Source organism: Cylas formicarius, unplaced genomic scaffold, assembly GCF_029955315.1.
Source record: "Cylas formicarius isolate icCylForm1 unplaced genomic scaffold, icCylForm1.1 PGA_scaffold_9__14_contigs__length_23061073, whole genome shotgun sequence".
Lineage (NCBI taxonomy): Eukaryota > Metazoa > Arthropoda > Insecta > Coleoptera > Brentidae > Cylas > Cylas formicarius.
This window is the reverse complement of record NW_026844365.1, coordinates 14,525,566-14,550,701: the sequence shown is the minus strand read 5'-3', so window position 1 is coordinate 14,550,701 and position 25,136 is coordinate 14,525,566. Positions and strand designations below refer to the sequence as shown.

The 25,136-nt window shown below is 36.2% G+C and overlaps 1 protein-coding gene across 5 annotated transcripts in view; it reads right to left on the bottom strand.

Moving 5' to 3' along the window:
- Positions 1-25,136, bottom strand: part of LOC132707240 (triple functional domain protein) — a 322,048-nt gene that overhangs the window by 70,404 nt on the left and 226,508 nt on the right. For all 5 annotated transcript variants that reach the window (XM_060679012.1, XM_060679011.1, XM_060679013.1 and 2 more), the window contains one exon: positions 22,710-22,974. In XM_060679012.1, coding sequence (XP_060534995.1) covers positions 22,710-22,974 — 265 coding nt within the window. The remainder of the gene's footprint in view (positions 1-22,709; positions 22,975-25,136) is intronic.

The window sequence follows — 25,136 nt, the reverse complement described above, 5'->3', positions numbered from 1 at the left end:
ATAATAAATTCTTTCGTTTTTCGCAATTCTCCGGATAATTCGCGCCCACTTCATTTTCGATCCTGCGTACAAATCCATCGACGCGGATGATTGGCGCGTTAGCAAATCGACAATGCGCATTAGCAAAAATAACAAACCGCTTTGCCAAATAAAAAAGCACTTCCTCCTTTAATAAAATGAATGGAAAACCTTCCCGGCCTTGACTCGATTCTATATGGGCGTTTTATGAGGCGCGTGAGAAACGAAAACAAATATTTCGGCGTAGTTAGTTCTCCTGCATACTTTAAACGCTAGTTACGAAAATAAACTCTTTTTCAATTTTCCGTGCTGCCATCTGCTGACGCGGCGCGATATTAGTTTCGACTATTTTTCGTCGCCGCGATTCTAACTACCCTTAATTCGCTTATGTGAAAAAAAAAATTCGAACCATTTTGTAATTTCTGTTGTTGATGTAACAGTGAAAGCAAACATTGTCATGTCTTTAAAAAAGTTAAGTCTCATACAACCACAGGAAACTGAATTGTTTAATAAAATCGTCTCACTCTCCTCTGGCTTGGTAGGTTTTAGTCTTTTGCTACCTACGAGCCTGTACACTCCAGGAGCTCTCTAAGGTAGGAGTATTTTAGGAATCCATTCTTCATTTGCGAATGTCATACATGTCTGTCGTGCTTAGAAATGTTTTATGGACCTTGATCTTGCTTCGCCTAATGAGTAATCTTAGAAGGTCTAAAGTTTTTTTGAACGTGCCAATTGCTTTTGAAAGGAAATATATGAATATAATTAATACCAGTTGTAAAACAAATTAAAAAACAAACAAACATAAAAGGTGCCAAAAGATGAAGAACGAAAAATACATCCAAATAGTTTTCAACTCAGGAGCGACTAGATTTGACCAAATCCAGACCAGAATCATCCAATTTTTAGAGATAGCGCATCTATCAAGTACCGTCGTACATTGGAGAGAACAAACGTCGTCTAGTAACACGTACGTGTAGCATTTCTCTACATCTTGCAAGCTATTGAGATTCTTGAGAGAAACTTGCCTTTATAGCAAATATTGACAACGCTTTCAGCAACGCAAGCGTGAAAATTTCGAGACCACTATTTCATTCAATGTGGAATGCTACACTATAAAATAAAGGCCATAAGTATAGTGGGCTAACTGCTCGGGCACTGCTGGAATCTAAGCCTAATGGGAGAGCTAGAGCCATGGAGAGAGTCCCAATAGATCCTTCGGGTTGCAGTGACGGCAGAGCAATCGCTGTTGCTACCTTTCAATAAAGGGCCTTCGAATTAAAATACAAATATGTAGTTTGGAGCATTTATAAGTTATGACGAAAATCTTGTTCAAGTTAATTTTTAAGAGAGTGAGGGGGGAAAGGCAGAGGGAGGGGGTAGAGACAGGTGCAGAGAGGGAGGGGGGAGGGAGAGTAAACAACTATCAGATTCACCAAATATTCTATGGTCGACGAGCTGGTTGTTATGGTGAGCTGTGTTGGGTAAATTTCAATATATTTTGGGACTGGTCTTGCAGTTCGTTTGGTTTACTAATTAAATGGACTTTTTCATCCCAAACTAATTTTCGCAATTGACTAAATGAAGACGACCAACAACCTCATGAATATAGTACGAGTTACATTTGATTTGAAAGCCCCTAATGCATCGAAAACGATTAACAACTAATAGAAAACAGTTTCCAATTTACAAATGTTCTGGATTCATCCTGCGCAGGTTTTTTATTAATCAAAGTTCATCATCCAGTTGGCTTATTCAGAGCTTAACTAAAACTCAGAACTCAAATTTCTTTGGAAAAGAAATCCTAACAAAAACTTCGACTCTAACCTCAAAATTTTGTTTTTCAGGTGCGCCGTCACCCAATTAAAGTCCCTTTTTGGCGGCGGCGTTCGAACATAACTCGCGGTGGCCTCAAAATACCGAACGCCGTTTTTATTGTTTCCCCTCCGCCGTTTTGTCCGCGCTTTTTGTTTACGTTTTCAATAATTCTCGCGATACCGACAAATAAATATACGCGTTTATAATGTAAACGTTTGGGATATACGATTCGACGTATTTGGGATATTAGCGCAATTTTGTTTTAAAATTTACGCGCCAGCAGATCGATCGAATGAATGCGCGGCACCTCCCCCCCGTTGCTGTCATATTTATGGATTAAGGCCATACGCGAAAGAAGGGCCCGTGCGTTCTATTTTTCAGGTCAATAAAACAATCAATCAGAGTTTGGCAACAGTGTTATAAGCCTGTACGAAGTCCCAGTATAGCTATGAATGACATTTTCGTAGGGTTATTCTTGAAAAAAGAAAAATTTTACTCACCAGGAATATTTGTACATTCCATTTTTCTGTTTTGTACGTATTTTTAACTAAAAACAGATATTGTTTTAATCTGTCCTCTTTCATAGCATTACAAGGGAAAATAGTCGTTCAATAACTAGTGCCACCACTACATTTCATTATTGTACTTGGTCCGAAACACTTAACATTTATAATTAACTCTAATAAAATGAATGCCTGAAAGGTTAGCGTCGAACAAAAAGGTATGATACTATTTAAAAAACAACAGGAGGAATCCAGAAGCTTTGTAAATAGTATTATAGTAGCATGTAGAAGTGTCTTTGAAAAAAAAAGATATAACTTTATTTATTAGAAAAAAGTTTTAAAATATTAGTAGTTATACCCACAAATGGTTGAACCCTGAAAGAGATCCGTTTGAATGAGCCAATCTAAGTGTCCTCCGTATCCTCTTGTAGTAAAAATTTATTAATTCATTTTCGAGTAACGAATCGTTTAGTTGGTAGCTAAACTATTTGGTGTCGTCATCGACGACAGGTTAAGTTTTTTGTGTTTCGATTTTCGATATTTCTCTTGTTTGATACCTGTCTGTTTTTTATTCGCCAGCATTCACATTTACATGAATGATTCTTTTTAAACTACTTGTGAATTTCGTATTTGCTACAATTACTGTTTTGTAAAACGTAATTAATAACGATCATATCATATCTAAAGCCTAAAAACTTGCACGGGGACAGAGTCCTGAAGATACCTTCCCGAAAATTATGAACACTGACCTGCTTCGTAGTGTCAACTTGGAATCCGGCCAGAAGTATCCAATAAATAAGTCTCGCATAAAATGTCACTTGTTTTCATTCAAAGATACCCGACAGTTTCGAGATTCGAATTCGATTACTAGAACGCCTGGGCACCAACTGAAAAACGTTTCGCTGGGCCCGCGGACGATAATCGTTCCGAATCCATTTTTCATCGCGTCTATTAAACGAGATGAGAACTTGCCCGGCTGCATATAGTAGACACACACACATACACACTTTACATTTGGCACCTGTTTCGTGAAACTCGAAATTTGTTAGATAGATCGATTTAAGGCGATAAAAATACCTCGCCTATAGTCTGTTCGTGTTAACGGGAGAGAGTAACAGGACCCAAAATGAACAATGTTCTTTCGTTTTCGTGGTTTGTCCAACCGAAATAAGCATTCTTGAATCCAAAGGTGTGGACGAAAAAATCATGCCGTTGGCTTCTTCAGAGCTTGACTGAAACTGGCTCGCATTTTACTCTGTACCTGCTTTTATATTGTTTGAGGAGGCGGAGCTAAATGAGGGGCATAAATACCGTCTCGGATGACTGATTCCCATATTGGTAACAGGTAAATACCTGAGTCGCGGTTAAAATTGTTAGGTTTCATATAGATTTCTATAGATTTTCCGCTTTTTTATTGGTAGAAGAATTGATTACATGCAAGAATGTTAGTTTTATTGAATAAAATTTTATGTCCGGTTTCGTGTATGTTCGACAACTGTTGATGAGTTTATTTGTCTTAGTCGTAAGGCTCTTTCGTGTTCTTTGAGCCCAGTTGATATTTTTTGTCGTGTCTCGCCAATGTATTCTTTACCGCATGTGCATGGAATGCTGTAAATTCTTAGTATTTTGAATATAAGGAAGGACAACAGTGGCAAGTGCGAAATTGCTTTTGTGTGTTTTAATTCTGGGTTAGGTCTGATTTCAATTGATAAGAATATCTAAGTAATTATTAGTTTCCAACTCAATGGTAAAACGTATGTTGTGTGTAGCGTATAGAGTTAAAATGTCTAGTAGATTTTCTTAGACATTTAAACATACACCCTAATAATATTTTGAATTTTTTTAATGAACAAAATTAAGATCTCCAAATTATTTGTCTTATTGAAGCTTGGGCGATCAAGAATATATACGAAAAGTAGTAAAATTACAAATACATCAGTCGTTATTACTAGCGATGAAGAAATCTTTTTCATAAGTTTTGATCTGTAAACGTAAAATAATTCTTGTTATACTTTTAAAAAATTTTATTTGAAAAGCAAGAACCGTCTAAAGAAATTGTCATTCCCTTGTCTCCTTCAATCGAAATAACTTAAGGCAAATACAATTCTAATGGCTTTCAACAAAATGGCATTCAAGAATAAGGATTGCCCACTAGCAATAGAAACACGCCCACAGTCTCTTAGGTATTCCATTCTCGGTCAAGAATATTCAACTTCACAATTTTTCCTGCACCATATCATTTAGTTTAATCAAAAAGGAACATTAACCAAGTATTATTATTTAAAAAAAAAGTGACGTCATCGCGTATGATTTTCCACTCTCACTCTTTTCGACGAAGAAGAAAGTAAGTTTTGCTCGATTAGTGACTAACTTTTGGTTCTATGGGACGCAAATAAATTATATTTGTCGAAATTTTTAATATTGTCCTTAACTTACCTGTCAGAGCGAGTTCGAATCTGAAGCGTATGTACAATTTCACATATTTTGTAATTTCTGATGCAAGTAAGGTTATTTTGGTTTGCTCTTATTTTAATCAAATAAAATGTGTTTCCACTCTGAAATAACCAAGAAGTTTCAAGGTTTCAATTCGTTCCTAACGAAATATCCCTTCACTGATTCCAGAATTTGTCGAACAGGTTTCGAATGCGTTTGAAATTTAATACGTTCCTTCTGCGAACACCGAATGTTCAAGCCAGTTAATTTGAGCATGAAAATAATAAATTATCTGACTGTAAAAGTTTGATTTGTTTGCTTTTCTTGTCATTTGCGGATTCTCGAAAGTGTCCACTCCATATATAATCAAATATGAAGGGTTTCGTCTCGAGCGATAGAATTAATTCAACTGTGGTTATCGGACTATAAAAGGTAATAATATATATTCCAGAAATACATGCCAACTGTGGAATTTCAAATATATCACCCTACATGTTATTAGGTACACACTATGATCATAGTTCTAAGTGACTTTGATTAGTTAAAATTTGCGAACCTGTTATGTTCAAACACGAATTGAAGGAGGTAATTCATTATCGTCAATATTATATACAAATATGAGGAAAAATATTATTTTTTTGTATAGCAGAGCGAGTAGAATGCGTGGAGCCTTACTCTGGCTCAATCCCGCTTGTCGGGAAGACAACTCGAATGTTCTACAACTATTGGGGGAACGGGCGCTGCATCCTATAAAGGGGGGCGCCGCTCTGATAGTCAGTCAAAAATTGTTAGAGTTCTCCAAATCATATACCGTTCTCTTTGTAACTCTCAATAAATAGATTCGCAATTCCCCAATGACGTTCCTGAACCGCCTTCGGTACTTCGTACATACAAATGCAGAAAGCTGACGGATTGGTGTAGTTTCATAGGTGAGATTTCTCGACTATTATTAGTCCATGCAGTGCATTCTTAGTTTAAAATGTTTATTATAAATATAAATGAAGAAGTAAATTTAGCTATAAAAAAATGCTAGAATCAAAAAAGGTTATTCTACATCAAAATAATCCCTATCGTCAATGGGCTCATCCCTCACATTCTAGCACTAGTCGACTTTTGTAAACATTTTCTTCATCGAAGACATGTTCCCCACATTTTTTTCCAAATAGAAGCAGATAATTTTTTTACGTTACTAATTAATTATAGTTCTCCAGAACTAAATTTCCATGAGGTGTTGTTTCTGCTTAAACTGCGTTTCAACTGTGCTCATAAGACAGACAACTGAATCCCCCGCTCCATGGCCAACTTGTCCACATTATACTTCTTACCATATTATATTTCTTATCAAATATTCCCGTCTTAAGAGCTTACAATAACTGCTTCTTTGTGTAGGAATATTCAAATTACATATCATTTTCAAGAAAAAAAAATTGAATAACTTCTTTCTTTAGTCGTAGATGAATTCGGAATTTTTTTCGCTTGTACAGAATAGTGGCTGGTGTTGTCCATCACGAGAACACTGTTTGGTGGAATACTGGAAAGCAATTTTTTGAGAAAACCATTTTTCAAAGACGTCTGCTGTCATGTTTTCGTGGTACTCAACCTTTGCTTTTTTGACATTTTTTGCAGAACGCAAAAAAACGTTATCTACCCAACCAACTTCAGAGTTCGCATGCAGTATGATAATTCGTTTCCTCCGTGAAATTGGCACATCGAACGAACATTTCCTGCTATTACCATCAGTCCATTCTTTCTTGACGGTATCGTGGCCCCACTTTCCCCAGATGTCGATTTCAGAAATAGAAACACATTTAAAATTACAATTTTGGAAGCAACCGGCAAATGTATCCGAGTGTTCGATACATTTCAATTTGACGGATGTTCGTCATCAACGATTAGTACGCCATCGACCACAATCTCAACTTCTTCGTCGTTGGTCACCGCAAGTGACTAAATAAATTAAATAACTCCAAAGCTATACTTTGCTGTTTAATAAACCTGACAGCATAGTCCGAATTCACCAACCCCCACAAATCAACCAATAGCAAACTAGGAAAACATTTATTATACATCAATTATCTACATAAGGTTCTGTATTCCTTTACGAAGTCAAAACCATAAAAAGTTGTAAAAATGGTATATGGTTTGGAAAACTCTACTAGTGCATTTTGTTATTTTGGACGACATAAATTGTTTGCTTAGTTAAGTTTTTTCCGAAGTAAGTTGTTTAATTTTACCGCTGCATCCGACGATCCCCATTAACTTTCGTGAATTTAAAAACATAAAATTATTTTACTTAATGAAAATCATAAAAATAACGACTGGTTAACAACGATATTTATGAACTGGTATGTGGACCCCAGCTTTAGATATATTACCCTCGACTATCTCAATGGAATAGTAGATTATGCAACTTTAGTCACTAGCTTTCGACCGAAAAAGATTATCAACGTGTTCTTTACTATATTTTTTTTACGAACATCGGGTACATTTTTGCGAAGAACATTGACAGAGTGACGTGTCGCGTAACTGCCACAACAGTTACCAGTGGTTAAACTCTACCGATTGCTCTCAACGCTGTGGCCGAAGTTTCAAAGTGACACTTTGCGCAACTTCATTACTGCATAATTGGGTATTTTAAAGTAGGGACCACAAAAAAACATTAAAAAAAGTGTAGTGGGAATATATTCCTTTACAAAAAACGTCCACTTTATTATTCGAAACATCTTCCTCGTCTTCCGAATTCATTGATTTCTTCGATAGCGACGAATATTCCGATACCCGAAATACCGTCAGCGAACGGAAACTAAATTACTGTTACGATTCTAAATATTTTGCCAACTGTTTCGCAGACGCCCGCTTATTTTCACTACAAATTTTCGAGATAGACGCAACTGCTTTGATGAATCGTTTCCCCTGAAAGCCGCGTCCGCGAATAGAAATTAAATTATTCCAGCGCGTCTCTTCTATTCCTCCTTCGTTGAAGCCCTCTCTAAGTTTGCGTAATGGCATAAATAATAAAACTCGATTCTTGTATTATAGATAACGAAAATTGCACGAGAAATAAAGAGATACTCGTCGCGAAAAATTCAAATCAATGCAATTACAGTAGGGACCCGATTATCCGTGATCCACGGGACCGAACGAAACACGGATAATCCGGGCATTAATCCGAAGTTTGTCGTGCTTATTAACTCTCTAGTAGCGGGAGAACTAATTCAAAACTTGCGACAATTGACAAGTTTATTACTTATCTCTTCGGTTTCATCAATTTATCAGTTAGTTCTGATATGGTCGTTTGTTTATCATCAGATTTGATGACGTTTTCATTCTCCTCTGGAGTCACTACTTTGCACAAACCACTTTTCAAAGTAGCTTCTTCATGCATTTGCAACAGTAAAAATTAGTGAACTATTGGGATGAGAACGAGCATTATCCAGAAGAAGAACCGATTTTTTCTATAGAAATGACCTTTTTATAGAACTAATTCTGAAAGATATCACACATCATCCAAGAAGCTTGCTTGTTATAATAATAATCTGGGAGAATGCATGGTTGGTGCTCTGTTTTGATACAAGTTTAGCTTGTAATGGGAAATCATGGCTCGGATAATCTGCAGTCTTATAACCCGGGTATGGAAACCACTAATAAAATAATCCTACATCTTCTCCCTCTTGGCAGTAAGAACGTACAACTAGGTAAACAATCGGAGGTCCACAACACCATAAGAAATGACCAATTTGTTTATTTGTATTTTGTCATTTTACAAAGCCATTTGTCTCGATATAACCTACAAATTTAATGTATGAGTAGCACTTGCGTTATTCCTTTTTTGTTTGGTTATTTTGCTTTTTCCATGCGTGCTTGTCATTAATGGCTGTATTCAATTAATTTTCTTCACTGCTTTAATAATTTTCGGTTGTTTTTACTTCCTAAGATTCATGCAAATATAGAAAACCGAATGGATTAATAACATCGTCTCACTCTCTCTGCCTGGTATTACAACCCTTGGTGGGTTTTAGTCGATAGCATTTAGATTTTTTGCTACATACGAGCCTTGATACCCTGACTCCCAGGAGCTTTCTAACATGACCTGCCTGTTGGAGTATTGTAGGAGCATTGAATAAAAGAATTTGTGGATTAAGTTGCCTTAAAAAAAAATATCGATATGATTAATACCAGTTGCAAAACAAATTCAATACTACGCACACCAGACTATTCTACTATTCTAACTATTCCGTACGTAAAAGGTGCCAGAAACGATCACACCAAGGACGAAAAAAAAACAGCCAAATAGTTTTCAAGTCAGAAGAGACTAGAGTAAGAAGTGATTTGACCCGAATTATCCGATTTTAAAATATTAAGGTACCTAAAAGAATCTGTTTTCTTAGCAAATATTGACTTACGTTATTGTTTTTTTTTGTTTGGTTATGTTGTTTTTTCTTTGCTTACTTTTCATTAATGGATGTATTTAATTAATTTTCTTCACTACTATCACAATTTTCGGTTGTTTTTATTTGTTAAGTATTTCTCTTTCAAGCCATTGCTATATTTACATATTTCATTCATTAATAGATAACTGTTCGACAAAAAAATAGAACATAGGATTAGGAAGATCTAATAATCTAACCTGATTTTTTGATATTTGAATTTGATAACAATTTAAATAACAATACTGCTCTTTTTTAGCCGATAGGGCAAAATGGTTTCGAAATTTTCGGAAGATTATGCAAGTGTTTTATAAGAGCTCATCCATAGCCAAATTAAAATTTAAAATTCTCATTTTCTTATTTGTTATTGCGCGGGTTCTAAGACCATAGCTTTTTGGGAATAAATTGCTTGTTTCCACGGGCCATATGGGCAATAACTTGCGATGAATAGCCGCGAGCTATGCATAGCGGGATCTCCTCTTTTACTGCGAAAATAAGTCCTTAAACTTTCCCCGACTTATCTAGGCTTACAAGGAGTAGCTGAGAACCGTGCGAAATTTATTGTTATAGTCAAATTACTCGTTTGGGGTGAAGAATTTGCTTCGTATTAGAACATTAAAAATATTTTTAAAAATAAGATCGGACGCTTCGTGCCAAAACACGATAAAAAAATGCCTACTAAATCGAACCGCGAACGTCACCGTACCAGGTCTATAAATATGTCTGGGCTAGACTTGCGACTTTTTAAAACGATTTCGAAGCTGTCGAATCGAAAGCGGTAAATACTGGCGTAGTGACGGCAATCAATTTCGGGGTTTCAGGTCGCGCTCTCAAGTGCACTTGGATTTTCTTTGCGATACGCCTTTGCAGATGGCGTATTAAGAAACTAGACCTATTGCTGTTTTAAACCATTTTTGTGCTATTGTTAGCGCTACATTATAAAAATTAAAATTATTGCTTAAAAACGTTCCCTTTTTTTTTAGTCTCGAGTTCTTTCATTCATACTTTAGATTAATATTGAGAGGCGGTTTTCACCAGCGCGTTGGGTCCTTATTTGCATTTATTCATTTTCCTGATTTTATTTTTCGATTATTTAAAAAAAAAAACGCCATCTGGTGGCCAAGTAACTAATCGCAATCGCGTCACACATAGCACGATGGAGAGCCTAGGAAAAATGCGTTAAGTCTTTTTGGGGATATTCACATTTCTTAGAAAGCAAATGTTTACGTCAGCTGTGTTGCGACGTTTCTCTAAGACTCTTAGACTCTAAACAAAACTTTCTTTAATCTCTTTTTAACAAAAATAAACTGAAGGTTATTCCTAAGTTTAACCAAGTTTATCCGCAATAGTTCACAAATTGTCTACATGCAAAATATTGCGTTGCCGCAATTAAAATTAGTATTAGAATCAAATATCCATTTCACGTGTCGCTTAAAGTTTTGATGGCAGTTATACGGCGAACACGAATCCAGACGATTTCTAATTAAATGAGTTTTGCGACGTTGCTCCATTACGGGTAATTAGATCGGCGGGGGAGGATACTCTATTTAATTATAAGCGATACCAAGATGCATCGACGGACGGCACTGCGTCGCGTATACGAGGGTGGGCTGATAAGTCCCGGGCCTGACATAGAAATGATGCCTAAATATAATTTTTTTTATCGTCTGTACTATATTTAAATAGATTTTTAAAAAATGGAAGATTTTGAAAAAGGTGCAGTCATAAAATACTTTGATTCAAAGGGTTCTCAAATAAACGAGGAGATGGATAACACCCTGGAAGGCTCTTAAAAGATGGGTTGCTGAATTTAAAAAATTTCGTACAATGCCACGTCTCTTTTCCACTGAAGATGGAGGGGAGACCGAAGCAATCCTACTATACTTTGCTATGGGCGGGGTATAGAACCCTTGTTGGAAACCGGGGCGCCAGCTAGGACAAAACCTCAACCTATACTATAAGTTAGTGATAGTGACTAGTGTCCTTGCTCACTAGCCACCAAACAGACTCACAAAGTTAACAAAGTTCGAACCCAAATAACCAAAAACCAAATAAATAATTAATAAATAATACCGGCACGTCAGTTTAAATCTCCATATATTGGCTCGAGTACACACTAAGCACAGGAAGCTTGGTTACGATCGATCGTTTACAAATAATTCTTACAAAAAAATGTTTCTATAATTGTGTACTTTATCTTTACTCTAACTGAGCTCTTTAATTTATATTGATATTTAAAAATTGAAATTTGTATTTAATTTAATTAAAATTAACCGGAACGTAAATAGAGGCTTATCTGTGATCCTCCAGTTACCAGCAACGAACGAGTCGGGCAAGCTCTAAGATGGCTGTTCTGTATACTGCCTACGGGTTCACCAGTCAGTGGGATAGGCACGAATGCTTATCACTCTTGGTCGAGGAGATATGCACTGCAACGTCCTGAACCGAGCTAACTTGAAGACTTGACGAATTCTTGGGTTGCAGAATTCATAACACGTGCCGTCCACGAAGTAAGGAGGCACCAAATCCAATTGAATCGGAACTAGGGAAGCCAGTACCAAATGGGAAGTCAAAACCAGACCAATAATCAAAAACTGGTTCCAAAAGAAAAACCAAATCCAAAACCAAAACCAGAACCAAAACCCTACAAAACAAAAATAATGAGTTGCGGTGTCCATAATTACTTGCGTGAAATAAATTGTGAAACTTACGCCTGATGATCGTGGGTGGCGGTGAAGAGTGCCAGGTGCTAGGTTGGTTAGCTTTAATCCAGCCTAAGCTGTAATGTTGCGGACGTCCAAGCGAAATACTACCAACAAGACGACGATCCACAGCTTCTATACGATTTCAATTCGGTTTAATCCTCGAAAACTACGAGATGCCACAAACTTATTCGGATTGAAATCTTGCAACCACTTGCACCGGCGGAAATCGTAAAGCCAAAGAAAGAAAGACCGATGAAGTTTCACAAAGTTCCAAAAAAAGAGACCGATATTGCTGGCAATACGATGTTCGGTTCCGACAACACTAGGGTCAATGGGCCAATAATAACAGAAGTTAATCACCGCAAGGAGACCAAATATTACCTAACTACTACCCGCTATTACCAATAATAACCAATTATTACACACACATGAATGAGATTACACAGTAACGTCTTAGGAAATCGAAGACGAACGTGGGCCAAAGGTCGAGTGCTCAACTGTACTAATGGCCGGGTGAATTCACGTTGACAGAGGATTGAAATATAACAGTCCAAAAAGCAACAAGAATAGAAATTGCCGTTAGTTCGGAAATAAGAAGGAATACAGGACGATCGTCTCGTGGAATCCAACCGAATTCCGCAGTAACATCCTAAATTGCAACAAAAATGCAAGGACTTACACTTATTTACATTTATTTTAGGACAGGCAAACCACACCAAGCAATTAAGCAGTTACAGTGTGTTCGAACAGAATGAAGTAGTGAAGAATAGTTAGCAATACCAGTAGTTTTGAGGATTAAGGCAGTGTGTAATTGTGAGAATAAAACATTTAATAGGTAGTCTCCGAGCATTATTAACCTACATGTGAGAAACATAAGTCGAAGTAGCCAATGACAAATTGAACCCGTTACAACAAGCACAAATGAGAATATCTGAAATAACAGACAAAATTCATAAAATAGTATTCTGTGTGACATAGAACCGAATAAAGGGATCAAGCTAACAAGGTTGCAAGTGTTTTTTTTTTCTCAAGAGAGTTGAAAAATAATCAAAAGAAAAAAAACAAAAACGTTTTCGTCCGGGACTTATCAGCCCACCCTCGTAATTGCATCAATGCGAAAACGGCATCAAACTAAGTAAAGCAACCGAATCGCATAGAGGATTATCAATTCGACATTGTTGATATAATTTAAACGGAAAGGTGGGTGTCGAAGTAAATCGCCATAGCGTGGGATATAACGTTATGGTCGACTTTTATTAATTTCGAAAGCTGAACAAATAACCGCCCGTGAGGAAAGAATTTATTACAAGCGAGAGAAAAATTCCTTTCGACGGACGCTCGTAAAAAATATTCCGTAAAACCGATTGGTCTGTGTACGATATTGTAACTGTTTTACAGCGTCTGGTGAATTAAATTCGAAGTACATTCGGGCCATAACCTTAAAGGTGCGTAAATATATTATCCCTTGGGGCGCATCCGCCTAAAGTTTGAATTGGCTAGCCTAAAACTTTTAGAGGAGGCGACACTTTAACTCATTTGATCGGATGTAGTCGAAAAATATCGAACTACATAGAGTGATATAACCTGTATATCTGTAGAATACTTGTTTAAGAGTAATTAAACTTGATTTGTAGTTTATATAAAACACTGTGAATACTATTTACACATCTTCTGGATTCCTACTGCGTCAGTTAGTTGTTGTTTACAGAACCGTCACACTCAACCCAAGTTACTCAACCCAGAATTAAAACACCTCTTCTATCTGATATTTTCACATTAGAGATACTAAGGGTCCCATTACAAAATAAACTTCACCACAAACTTACAAAAACAACGAGTCCGAAAGCAACACCACACTTGCCACTGTTGTCCTTTACATTCAAAACCTAAAACTTAACCTAAACTAACCAAAACCAGATTTACCACTTGTTCAACGGGAAATTTATCCCTGTTTCTACGGACCATGATATATTTATGCTAAACACTAGCCTTATGGGATTTCTCCCTCAAGAAACAAGGTGTCGCTCAATGAGCTATTTCCATAGTCTGTTATTAAAAGATATCAACAAACAAGACTTGTTATCTGGTCGTGAAATCTTGCACATTACTTACATTACATTATCATTGCTTAAATGATAATATCGCAATAAAAATATTACTGGCGGTGTTGCCCTTGTCTTTAAATGGCGGTACATACGGGGTGCAAATAATAAACTTTTTGTCTAAACAAAAGCATGGTATCTTGAGCACACAGTGGATAGCGGTCCAACTGGTAATTAAATGAGCAAGTAGTTTTAGCAACGAAAGGCTTTTAAAGCAAACGTTATTTAATAGACGTCGCAAACTCTGGTATAGCTATTTAGAAAGTCACGGGACTCCAAAACAAAGTTTGAAATAGAGAACCAGCTGGAATTCAATTCAACAACTTTCCGTATGTGCGCAGATAAGCAGCTTGGAAACCTGGAAGCAGCTTTTTGCTTTCTAGAGATAACGGGCTGGACTTTTGACATTGCTCTCAATTTTCTAGTTATCTCAACTAAAAGTGCTCCATGCTATAAACGTAAACGGATTAAACACTCACCCAACGTCCTGTCTTTAGGCATCACACGTACGGGCTTCTTACGCCGTATACAAAAAGATTATAAATATATTCGCGAGATATTGCCTCAATAAATTATAAGTGATAACTGAAAAGGTGCGATAACGATAAATCAGTCTCTTGGTACGTACGAAAAGTGTTATCTAATCGTTACTTGGCGGAAAATAAATAAATATTTAAAAAGTCAAGAAAATATTGATTTTTTAAACTTTTTTCTGCCGGATAGCATATTAAAAGGAGGTCCCCCAATAATCTCTGGAAAATTTATTGAAGTACATTTTGTTAGCCCCGCGGCCTCTTATGTTCTGAATGTGATTCTGATTTGTTTCTGAATTATTAACAATATACTAGATGGGCGTGAAATAAACTTATGATATTTTACATCTGAGTTTCTCAACTAGATAAAATTCAGTTCCGAGCCTTAAGGCGAGCTGTAATATTTTTATTTGTTAATATTTTCTGAGCGGAGGTATGTGAAATGGATGTACAGCAAAGAAGAATCCCGCAGGTGTCTAAAGTTTTGTTGAGAGCGGCAAGCATCGTTATAAATAGGGTTTTAATGACTGTGAGAAGTTTATTTTGCCTTCTTCGGATGAAAAAGTCTTCCTGCTCTAGCCTTCGAAGTCATTGAACCAAGTTTAGAAAAACTGTATTCTCCGCCCTTTTCAGTAAAAATCATGACAAATGCAGGGAAATTTTCGAACTACTTGAAGAAAAATGGTCAAGAAACTTTTGCTGTTGTTTTACCTCAAAGGATGACGATGGCTTTCGGATTGTTCAAGGGCTTTCCGTAGCCCGTTTTTTGTTGATCCTTAATTATTCTTTCGGACTGGTATTTGGGATATAATATATGTGGCATAATGGAATTAATTTTAGTTCACACTTTGATACGCCTCTCACTAAGCATTGGTTTCATAAGGACTACACAGGAAAGTCACCTACCTACCGTGCACCGCCTAAGAAGTAACCTTTGTTGCTTACCTGCCTAGGTCTAGCTTTTCTAGAATTGTGAATGTGGTGATTGGCGATTCGCAAGTTTTATATGGTTCATTTAGTTAAGCTAATTTTCCTTCTTTTCATCATAATAACAATATGTTCCACCCCACCCAGCTCGAATCTGTAGTAGAAATAATTCCCGCTTCTTGGAAATACGTGCCTTGAAACTGAAGTTAGCTAAATGATTTCTCGCCTTTCCTTTGATTTTGATTCCAAGCATATAGGAGTAATTTTACACCAGGTCGCATAAATTTAAGATTTCGGATAGAAAATTATGGTTATTTTAAATAAATTTTTGGGTAGTAAAGTTAATTATCCGATATTAATTATCAAGGCAAATTATGGGACTTTAAAAAAGTTGGGTAATTGAAGGAATATTTATCCCATCATTAGAAGTTTATTCCAGTGAAAATTTTCAGGTAAACCCGTTCGGGATTTCTCAAGCGTCCGGTATTAAATGCCTTGCTGACGTAGAAGAAACCCCTAGTTCCACAGCCTGCGGAAGCCCCTTTGAAAACAAAAATGCACTGAAAAATCAGCCCTTTCTCGATTTTTTTTTATTCTTTCCTCTCAAAGCCTCTGACGTTATCATGGTAACATGATCCAAGGAAAATAAATCACTGCGGCATTAAATCAGTCCCGGCCACGCTGACGTCAAGACGTATTAGATTTCAAGTCGGTGATCACCTGACGAGGTGGCGGCGATGCCGCCGCCGCCGCCGCGAGAGCCGATCTTTGTCGGCGGGCAACGCGTCTGCTGCCTCCGACTGCAGCGGCCGTGGAGGCAGCGTCGAGGCGTCCGCCGTCGACACGTGATCAATAGATTGGCCGGTGACCTTGACCCGACCTTTTCGACCGACCGCGTACATATATATGTATGCATGCGGCGGTTCGGGTGGTAAGGAGAGCGGTTTTCGGCAAACTATTTTACTGAAGTATCCATTTTGAATTGCATCGATTCCCATTTCAGATTGGTGCCGGTGGTTGTCGTTACTGTATATTGTTTCGCCTTTCTCTTAACGTTTACATCTTCAGTAATAGTACGATAGTAGTATAGTATAGTATAGTATAGATAGTAGATAGTAGTAGTTCTAAGCCAGTTTTGGCGGGAAAATTTGAAGTTTCGTAAATGTTCGGGTTGGCGCGTGAAAATTTTGAATCTTCGGGTATGCATGTATGGCAGCCATTTTTCTTTAACTCAACCCAACAAACATCGATAGAATTGCCAGGGTCTAGTAATTTAAATCAATAAGGCACCCAGAATGTTATTAAATTTTCTGTTCAGTTGGAAACAAGAATAATGAACATAAGACTTTTTCAAAGCGAACACCTTGTACTTTATTAACTATTCACACATTCGCAACTAAAAACACCCACTTTTGGTTAAACTGGGTTAGATTGTCATATTTCTTTACCTTAAGAATGTGGAATAACTTTCTTCTTCGCACATTTGAACTGAAGGTGGAGGGGAGACCGAAGCAATCCTACTATACTTTGCTCACTTTGCTACCGATTGAAATCAGTAAGTATAGGACCCAAGCAGCTCAGTATCTCAAAATATGGGCGGGGTATAGAAAAAAAAAAATAAATAAATAAATAAAAGGTTGGAAACCGGGGCGCCAGCTAGGATAAAACCCCAACCTATACAACAAACTCACAAAGTTAACAAAGTTCGAACCCAAATAACCAAAAACCAAATAAATAATTAATAAATAAGACCGGCACGTCAGTTTAAATCTCCATATATTGGCTCGAGCACAGGAAGCTTGCTTACGATCGATCGTTTACAAATAATTCTCACAAAAAAATGTTTCTATAATTTGTGTACTCTAATTTTACCCTAACTGAGCTCCTTAATTTAAATTGATGTTTAAAAATTGAAATTTGTATTTAATAGGCATAAAATTAACCGGAACGTAAATAGAGTGGGCTTATCTGTGATCCTCCAGTTACCAGCAACGAACGAGTCGGTCAAACTCTAAGATGGCTGTTCTGTATACTGCCTACGGGTTCACCAGTCAGTGGGATAGGCACTAATGCTTATCACTCTTGGACGAGAAGATATGCACTGCAACGTCCGGAACCGAGCTAACTTGAAGACTTGACGAATTCTTGGGTTGCAGAATTCATAACACGTGCCATTCACGAAGTAAGGAGGCACCAAATCGAATTGAAACGGAACTAGGGAAGCCAGTACCAAATGGGAAGCCAAAACCAGACAAACAATCAAAACTGGTTCCAAAAGAAAAACCAAATCCAAAACGAAAACCAAAACCCTACAAAACAAAAATAATGAGTTGCGGTGTTCATAATTACTTGCAAAGCGTGAAATAAATTGTGAAACTTACGCCTGATGATCTTGGGTGGCGGTGAAGAGTGCCAGGTGCTAGGTTGGTTAGCTTTAATCCAGCCTAAGCTGTAATGTTGGGGACGTCCAAGCAAAATACTACCAACAAGACGACGATCCGCAACTTCTATACGATTTCAATCCGGTTTAATCCTCGAGATGCCACAAACTTATTCGGAATGAAATCTTGCAACCACTTGCACCGGCGGAAATCGTAAAGCCAAAGAAAGAAAGACCGATGAAGTTTCAAAGTTCCAAAAAAGACCGATGATGCTGACAATCCGATGTTCGGTTCCGACATCACTAGAGTCAATGGGCCAATAATGACAGGAGTTAATCGACGCAAGGAGACCAAATATTACCTAACTACTACCCGCTATTACCAATAATAATCCATTATTACACACACATGAATGAGATTACACAGTAACGTCTTAGGAAATCGAAGACGAACGTGGGCCAAAGGTCGAGTGCTTAACTGTACTAATGGCCGGGTGCAATCGCGTTGACAGAGGATTGAAATATAACCTCTACAAAAAGCAACAAGTGTAAATAAATGAAAGCAAGAGACAAGAATAGAAATTGCAGTTAGTTCGGAAATAAGAAGGAATACAGGACGATCGTCTCGTGCAATCCAACCGCATTCCGCAGTAACATCTTAAATTGCAGCAAAAATGCAAGGGCTTACACTTATTTACATTTATTTTAGGACAGGTAAACCACACCAAGCAATTAAGCAGTTACAGTGTGTTCGAACAGAATGAAGTAGTGAAGAATAATTAGCAATACCAGTAGTTTTGAGGATTAAGACAGTGTGTAATTGTGAGAATAAAACATTTAATAGGTAGTCTCCGAGCATTATTAACCTACATGTGAGAAACATAAGTCGAAGTAGCCAATGACAAATTGAACCCGTTACAAAACATAGGTCAAATTTTTCGATCCTTTGCAAAAATATCTTATTATACTTCGGGTTTCATTGCTGGATTTTCTTTTAAATTGAACACTTTTTAACGTTATTAAAGTTAAAGCTTTATTTTTAAAGAAATCTGGATTTATGATTCAGCATACCTATATACTACTAAGTATTATATAGTAATTACATAAATTTTCTAATAATTCCATTACCAAAAAAGTGAAATCAAACCTTAGCAATGTAGAGATGTGACAATTATTAACACGATTTAACATTCTCTTCAACATATATGGCGACAATTTTCTGGAATGCGATTTTTTTTACACGACTAAAAGTAATTTTTAATGGGGAAATAAATAACGCACTAACTCTAACTTCAAAACGCGGAGAGGGATATATGGAATGGAATCTACCGGTGTTGGCGGGTCATTATTTTCTCGTCTAATTTTTGGGCGAAGCATTAAGAATTATCAAATGATGAGGCAAATAACTATCTCGTTGCCCCGAGCGCTTCGGATGCCGCCACAATAGAAATGCGGGAATTGTTGGCCTCAGCTCCCCTGCGCGGCTGGGAAAACAATTTACCGATGACATTTGCATCGTCGTTTCCTAATAATTCGAATTATACGTTGGCCGCGACAAAGAGCCTCGACTAATGGAGCAAATTATGCGTAAAATTGTGCCTTTTTCGTATGCAACGAACAATTTAAGATGAAACCTGCTAAAAAAAGGGATCATTTGATCAACAACTAGCATATCGCTGACGAGTAAATTATAATTAAAACAATCTACAAACTTATTTATATGGATGCTAAATAAGGCACATTTCACGTATATTCAAATATTTCATAAGACTCCCATTTTTTCTAAGAAGCCTTGGAAAACAAAGCCAAATGTGTTAAAACATTTTTTCAAGTCGATTTTTCTTCACTCTTTATGCTAGGTCACCTACATTTCGAAGCCTTACTTATCGCCTTTCAATGTTGCTTTTTCCTCAGCACGTATCAATCACTGTTTTGTCTACATTTCCTTCACAGTGACATTCCCAAAAATCAAATGTTTTTTGATTACCGAAAATTTGCCCGCACATTTTCTAAAGTTATATTTAAAAAGAAAAATATCAATACGAAAGAAGGCTGCTTTTTAAGACTAAAAACAAATCGTGTTCACAGGTCAAATGGGTCCTCAGATATTAGAAGAGAAATATAAAAAGTAAGAATAACTTTTACAGTTTTCTCAAATAACAAAGGATCCGAAGCGCAAGAATAGATGTCGTACTGATGTCTAATGAATCACTTATATTGGATAACAAGAAAAAGATACCTTTAAATATTATTATTATTGTTAATAATATACTGAAAATAATATTTCTCGTCTGCTCGCAAGCACTCTACTCTCCTTTTAGAAATAGAGTTTGTATGCATTTAGTTGGATTCTTTTTTTACAAATAAAGGGTATTATTAGTAGATGTTTTAACAAAATTCTAACCACATGTTGCCTTTTTCACTTTGTAAATCAAAAGTGGTAGTTAACTGACTTTGGCAGCCTTTTTTTTTCACAATCGAGTCCGAATTTCATTTTAACATTATTACTTTACGTAATTTTTATGTACATAAAGAATCACAATAATAAAGGATAATTCTATAAATTGCAATTGCAAGTAGCTGGAATGTTTTTCAAAAAAAAAATTCTGAACAATTTATCTGAATAGACTCTTAAAATCTTCGTCATATGTATAATTGAAAGAATTTTACTGATTTCCCCGATTTTTTTTACGTTAAAAATTGTTTTTTCACTAACACAGTTTTGAAGCATCACTCCCAGCTGCATTTAAACTCAACTTTTCATAATTCATCAAACAGCAAACGATATTAAAAATCACTCAAATTTTCGCACGTGCATGGAGCACTTGAACTTGTTTGCATTTCTTGAACTCCAGATTAATGGTAAGAAATGGAATATAAAATGAAAGACAAATTTCATATTTTGGGGTTACTATAAGCCATTTTGGGGGACTTGCTTATATCAGTCTGTAATACCTCATTAAAGTAATCCAATATTCCTGTTCTTAAACGCCGCTACTATTCAGCTTTTATTACCTATTTTACAAACAAAATCAAAAATCAAAATATGTTTAATTATATATATTTAAAATCATTTTATCTATCTGCATAACACACAGGTATGAACTTTTGAACTGTTAAAATCCACTGCCTATGATACCTACACTGTATTTTCAGTGTGACTTGAACTATAGACGAATAGTTAAATGTAATTTCTCATGAAGTCACGTTGGAAATATATCGTAGAAAAGGAAAAAAAAAACAAAATATAAAAATAAAAATTAAAAAAATATATTTATTCACAATCTGTATAGCTTGAAAAAGAAGATAGAGTTCTGGTTTTTATCATAAAGCTCGTCCAAAAAAGAAACATCGCGAATGTACCATCCATGGCCCTTATCTAGCTTTGGTAATATGCTACAGAAATGTACATTATTCCTGCCACGAAGTATTGCCGTCTTCAAATATTTTAAATTTTTAGTGATTTGATTGATTTTAAATGAAAATGAAATTCGCACAATCGACGGAAAAAATGTTCTTGTGGCAATTTTGTACAAGGATATACCGATACTCCTAATATTCATAATTTACAGTACCGAAAGTATCAAAAAATATTTCATCTAAACTAAAACTAAAGCGTATGCAAGTATTTGATTTTTGTTATTAAATAACCTATTCAAGGAAGACCTTTATATTATTATTATTATTTTTATAAATTTATATTTTAATACATTTATTTGAGATTAGATAAGATTACCAATATTATCAATATTATCAACAATTATCATGTAAAAATATATAATTTCGTGAAAATCTGAACTTTTAGTTCTTATTTATTCTGCTAAATGAAAATCCATTTAGCAGAATAAATAATCAAGTAAAAGCCATCTTAGTTCAATATTAGAGAGACATGACGTAAGAGGTTCGGCGCTAAAATGAATATCTAGCCAACGTGCTCAAATCATTAAAGTCTACAAAAATGAACAGGGTGAAAACTTAAAAATTTGCCATAATGACCACAGCGTAGTTTAGGCCCCATTATGTTTGTCATATTCATCAATGACATATACACGGTTAAAGAACGTTCCAGACAAATGATAATAAATTTAGCTAATGACACGAATTGGTTACAAGTGTCTGTATAAGCTCCTACATGAATCCGAATCGTTCATTAGTAAAATTATTATATGGTTCCTGGATAACAAATTAATTCCAAACACAGACAAAATAAATGCCATATTCTTCAGAACCAAACGGTGTAATATAGAAACAATACGCAACCCCAGCGTAGACAATAAACACCTGTGCATGTCGGAAAATTTTTGGGCTTATTCTCAATGGACATCTGGACTGGTCTTTTCATACAACTCAATTAACAATTAAATTAAACTTTGCTAACCTGGAATGAAATAGGGAATAATCTTTTGGGGAAAAATACTACCACCACTCAAGAAGACTTTTTTATAAGTCCGAAAAGGGTAATCAGATTAATTAGAAAAAATGGAATATAGAAATGTCCCGAAATGTGTTTAAACAAATGGGAATTTTGCCAGTATACGCTCTATACATATTTGAATGCCTTACGGTCCTTCACAGAAACGATTAAATACAGAAAGTTACAATACGAAATAATATCACACCTATCCCTTGCATCGCTTGCAAATCATTCAAAAGAATCCCAAGTATATGTGTGTAGAACTGTTCGATAAACTAGACGAATTAATAATAGAAATGCGTTTAAGCGGGAAATTAAAAAATTCTGAATTGAACTTGAGCCATACAGCTTAGACAACTATAACTTGGGTAACAATTTTTGGGATAAAGTACTATCTATCTATCTACAGCGGAATTAATCAATTGTAGGAAGGAATCTGTTGAAAAACTCACCGAGGTCGTGATCCAACGCTTGGGGCGGCCTCCTCGAGGGCGAGCCCCGATGCGGGGGCGGTTGCTTCAAAACGACGAGCGGCACGAGACCTTCTGGTACCGCCTCCTGATCGCTGCCCCGCGTAGGCATCCTCACGAGGCAGTAATCGGGCTTGGAGGAGCACACCTCGACAACTTCCACTTGCTGCCCCTTGCTGACGCTCAACTCCGAAGGATTCGTCGCCGTGAAGTCAGTCATCACCCACGTCATCTCCAAAACCCCCGCCTGCAAATTAACAGATAGAACTTAGTCGGGGGGCACCTACTCTAGTCACTAGAACGCTGTTCCAGAACTAATCGAAATTTTCCGGTTGTTTAAACGGGAAAGGAATTTAAAACACACACACACACAGACGGGGCCCAAACATTTGTAGCCGTAAAATTGCTTCGGCACATTACTCACATTGCCACAGTTTATTTATCGAAGTTTTAATCAAATGTAAACTGTTGCGTATTAAAATTAATATTATTATTCATACGGATGCAAAAAAGCGGGCCCGGTCCGACTCGTAAAAGATAGTTTTTGAACTTCAGTACATTGGATTGCGTGAAATGATAAAATCGACAAGAATAATAATAAGCAATAATAAGTAAAAAATTGTGCAAATACTTAAAACTACTTAATGGAGTGAAAGAGACAAAGACGTTGAGAAGCAAGAAAACTTTGGTAGGAAAAAATGAATAAAAGTAAATTAGAGGATAGTGGAAGAGGAAGAGAAAATTGTATAATGTGCCAAAAGAGTGAGAAACTAAAAAAAAGAAAATAAACAGGAGCAATGCAAGGACTGAAAGAAAGAGACAGAGAACTGGAAATTACGAAAGACACGTCCAAAGAGAATTAAAGGAGAGCTCTAATGAATAGAAGGAAAACAAAGAAAATGTTGACGTCTACACTGCAAACTCTTATCCTATATACGAATTTTATGTCATCAATTAAGAAAATTTTCATGATTTATGAATCATCAAAGGAAACAGCAATTTTTACCGTAATAAAGGACGTAAAAACTTAGACCATAGATCATTGATGCTGAAAAATTATTAGAAATTATTTCTTAAGCATTCATGTAGACAACCTAGGCCTTAGCATACCATAACTTAAAATTGTGCTACATTCGAATGTTGAAGAATTTCCGGGCTGCCAGTCACAAACCTTAGAAAGATGTGGAGTATTCAAAAAGAGAAAGAGTAATGCATTTTACAATGTCGGAAAATAATGTTGGCTTTTCTTCGTGGTCGCACACTCTCAAAATAGTTTCATCTGTCTTTCTTGTGAGTTCTTGACGAATAGTAGCTTTCTCTCTTTAAGAGAACTACACCAAATACCTTTGCACGCCTTAAGTATTAAGTGTAAGCTAAAATACCTCGCACTATGTAGAAACTGAAAGTTGATATTCAACTTTCAAGAGAGGGACAAGGGCTACACTTGGCTAATATTAAAATAAGGCTCTGAAAAATGCACTAATATTGAATCATTTAGACTCAATTAAAACAAAATCATCTTAAAAATGAAAAATTTTATGCTTCTGCGTAACCTTGTACAAGCTGCTCCAGAACTAGGGGTAAAATTACATGAAGAAGTCTAAGAGATTGATTCGTATAACCACAGTTAGGTGATTGAACTTTTAGTAGAAACACAATGTCCAAATTCCTTCACCTTCATGGGATTATTTATTTTAAAAAAAAATGTTGTTGTCTATCTAGATTTTCCGTGTCAAGAAAGTGCGAAAACCACCGGAAAACTTCTAACAAGCAACAGTCAGACAAATTTTAAAAATACGATCGTCTAAATTCTCAGAACTGTAGCTCCATATTAAATGTAAATGTAATAAAAAAGTTCGAGGGGGAATTTTTATTGTCTGGCCCAGGACATCATAACTGGCTTTTATCCGCTAAAACCAAATAATATCGCCTCTTTACGGCGAAGCTTTATTACTCCATTTTTCCATTACGGTCGCCATTAACGTATCCGTTGTATCAAGCGCGAAGATACGTCGTAATCTGGGCATTAAAATGATTTGTAATGGACAGCCGTCGCCAGAAATGAATGAAAACGAAAACAATAACACATTTATATGCATTGTTCTCATTAAAGAATATCTTTACAAATATTTCTCTAAAATGCTTGAGATAGATTTCTTGTCCCAACCGTGAAGATAATGATGCTACCAAATGACAAATGTCATTTGGTATCTGGAGTGAAAGGATAATAGCATCAAGGATTTAAATCAGATGAAGAAAAAAAAACAGAATGGATGTTTCTTAACGAAACGGAAATACTCAAATTTATGGCATGTATTTTGATGAAATTGCGACCTGTTATAGAGTTAGCAAAACATAAACCAACTTTTGAACTTGAACGGCAGACATTCTTGTCACCTTAAAAAATAA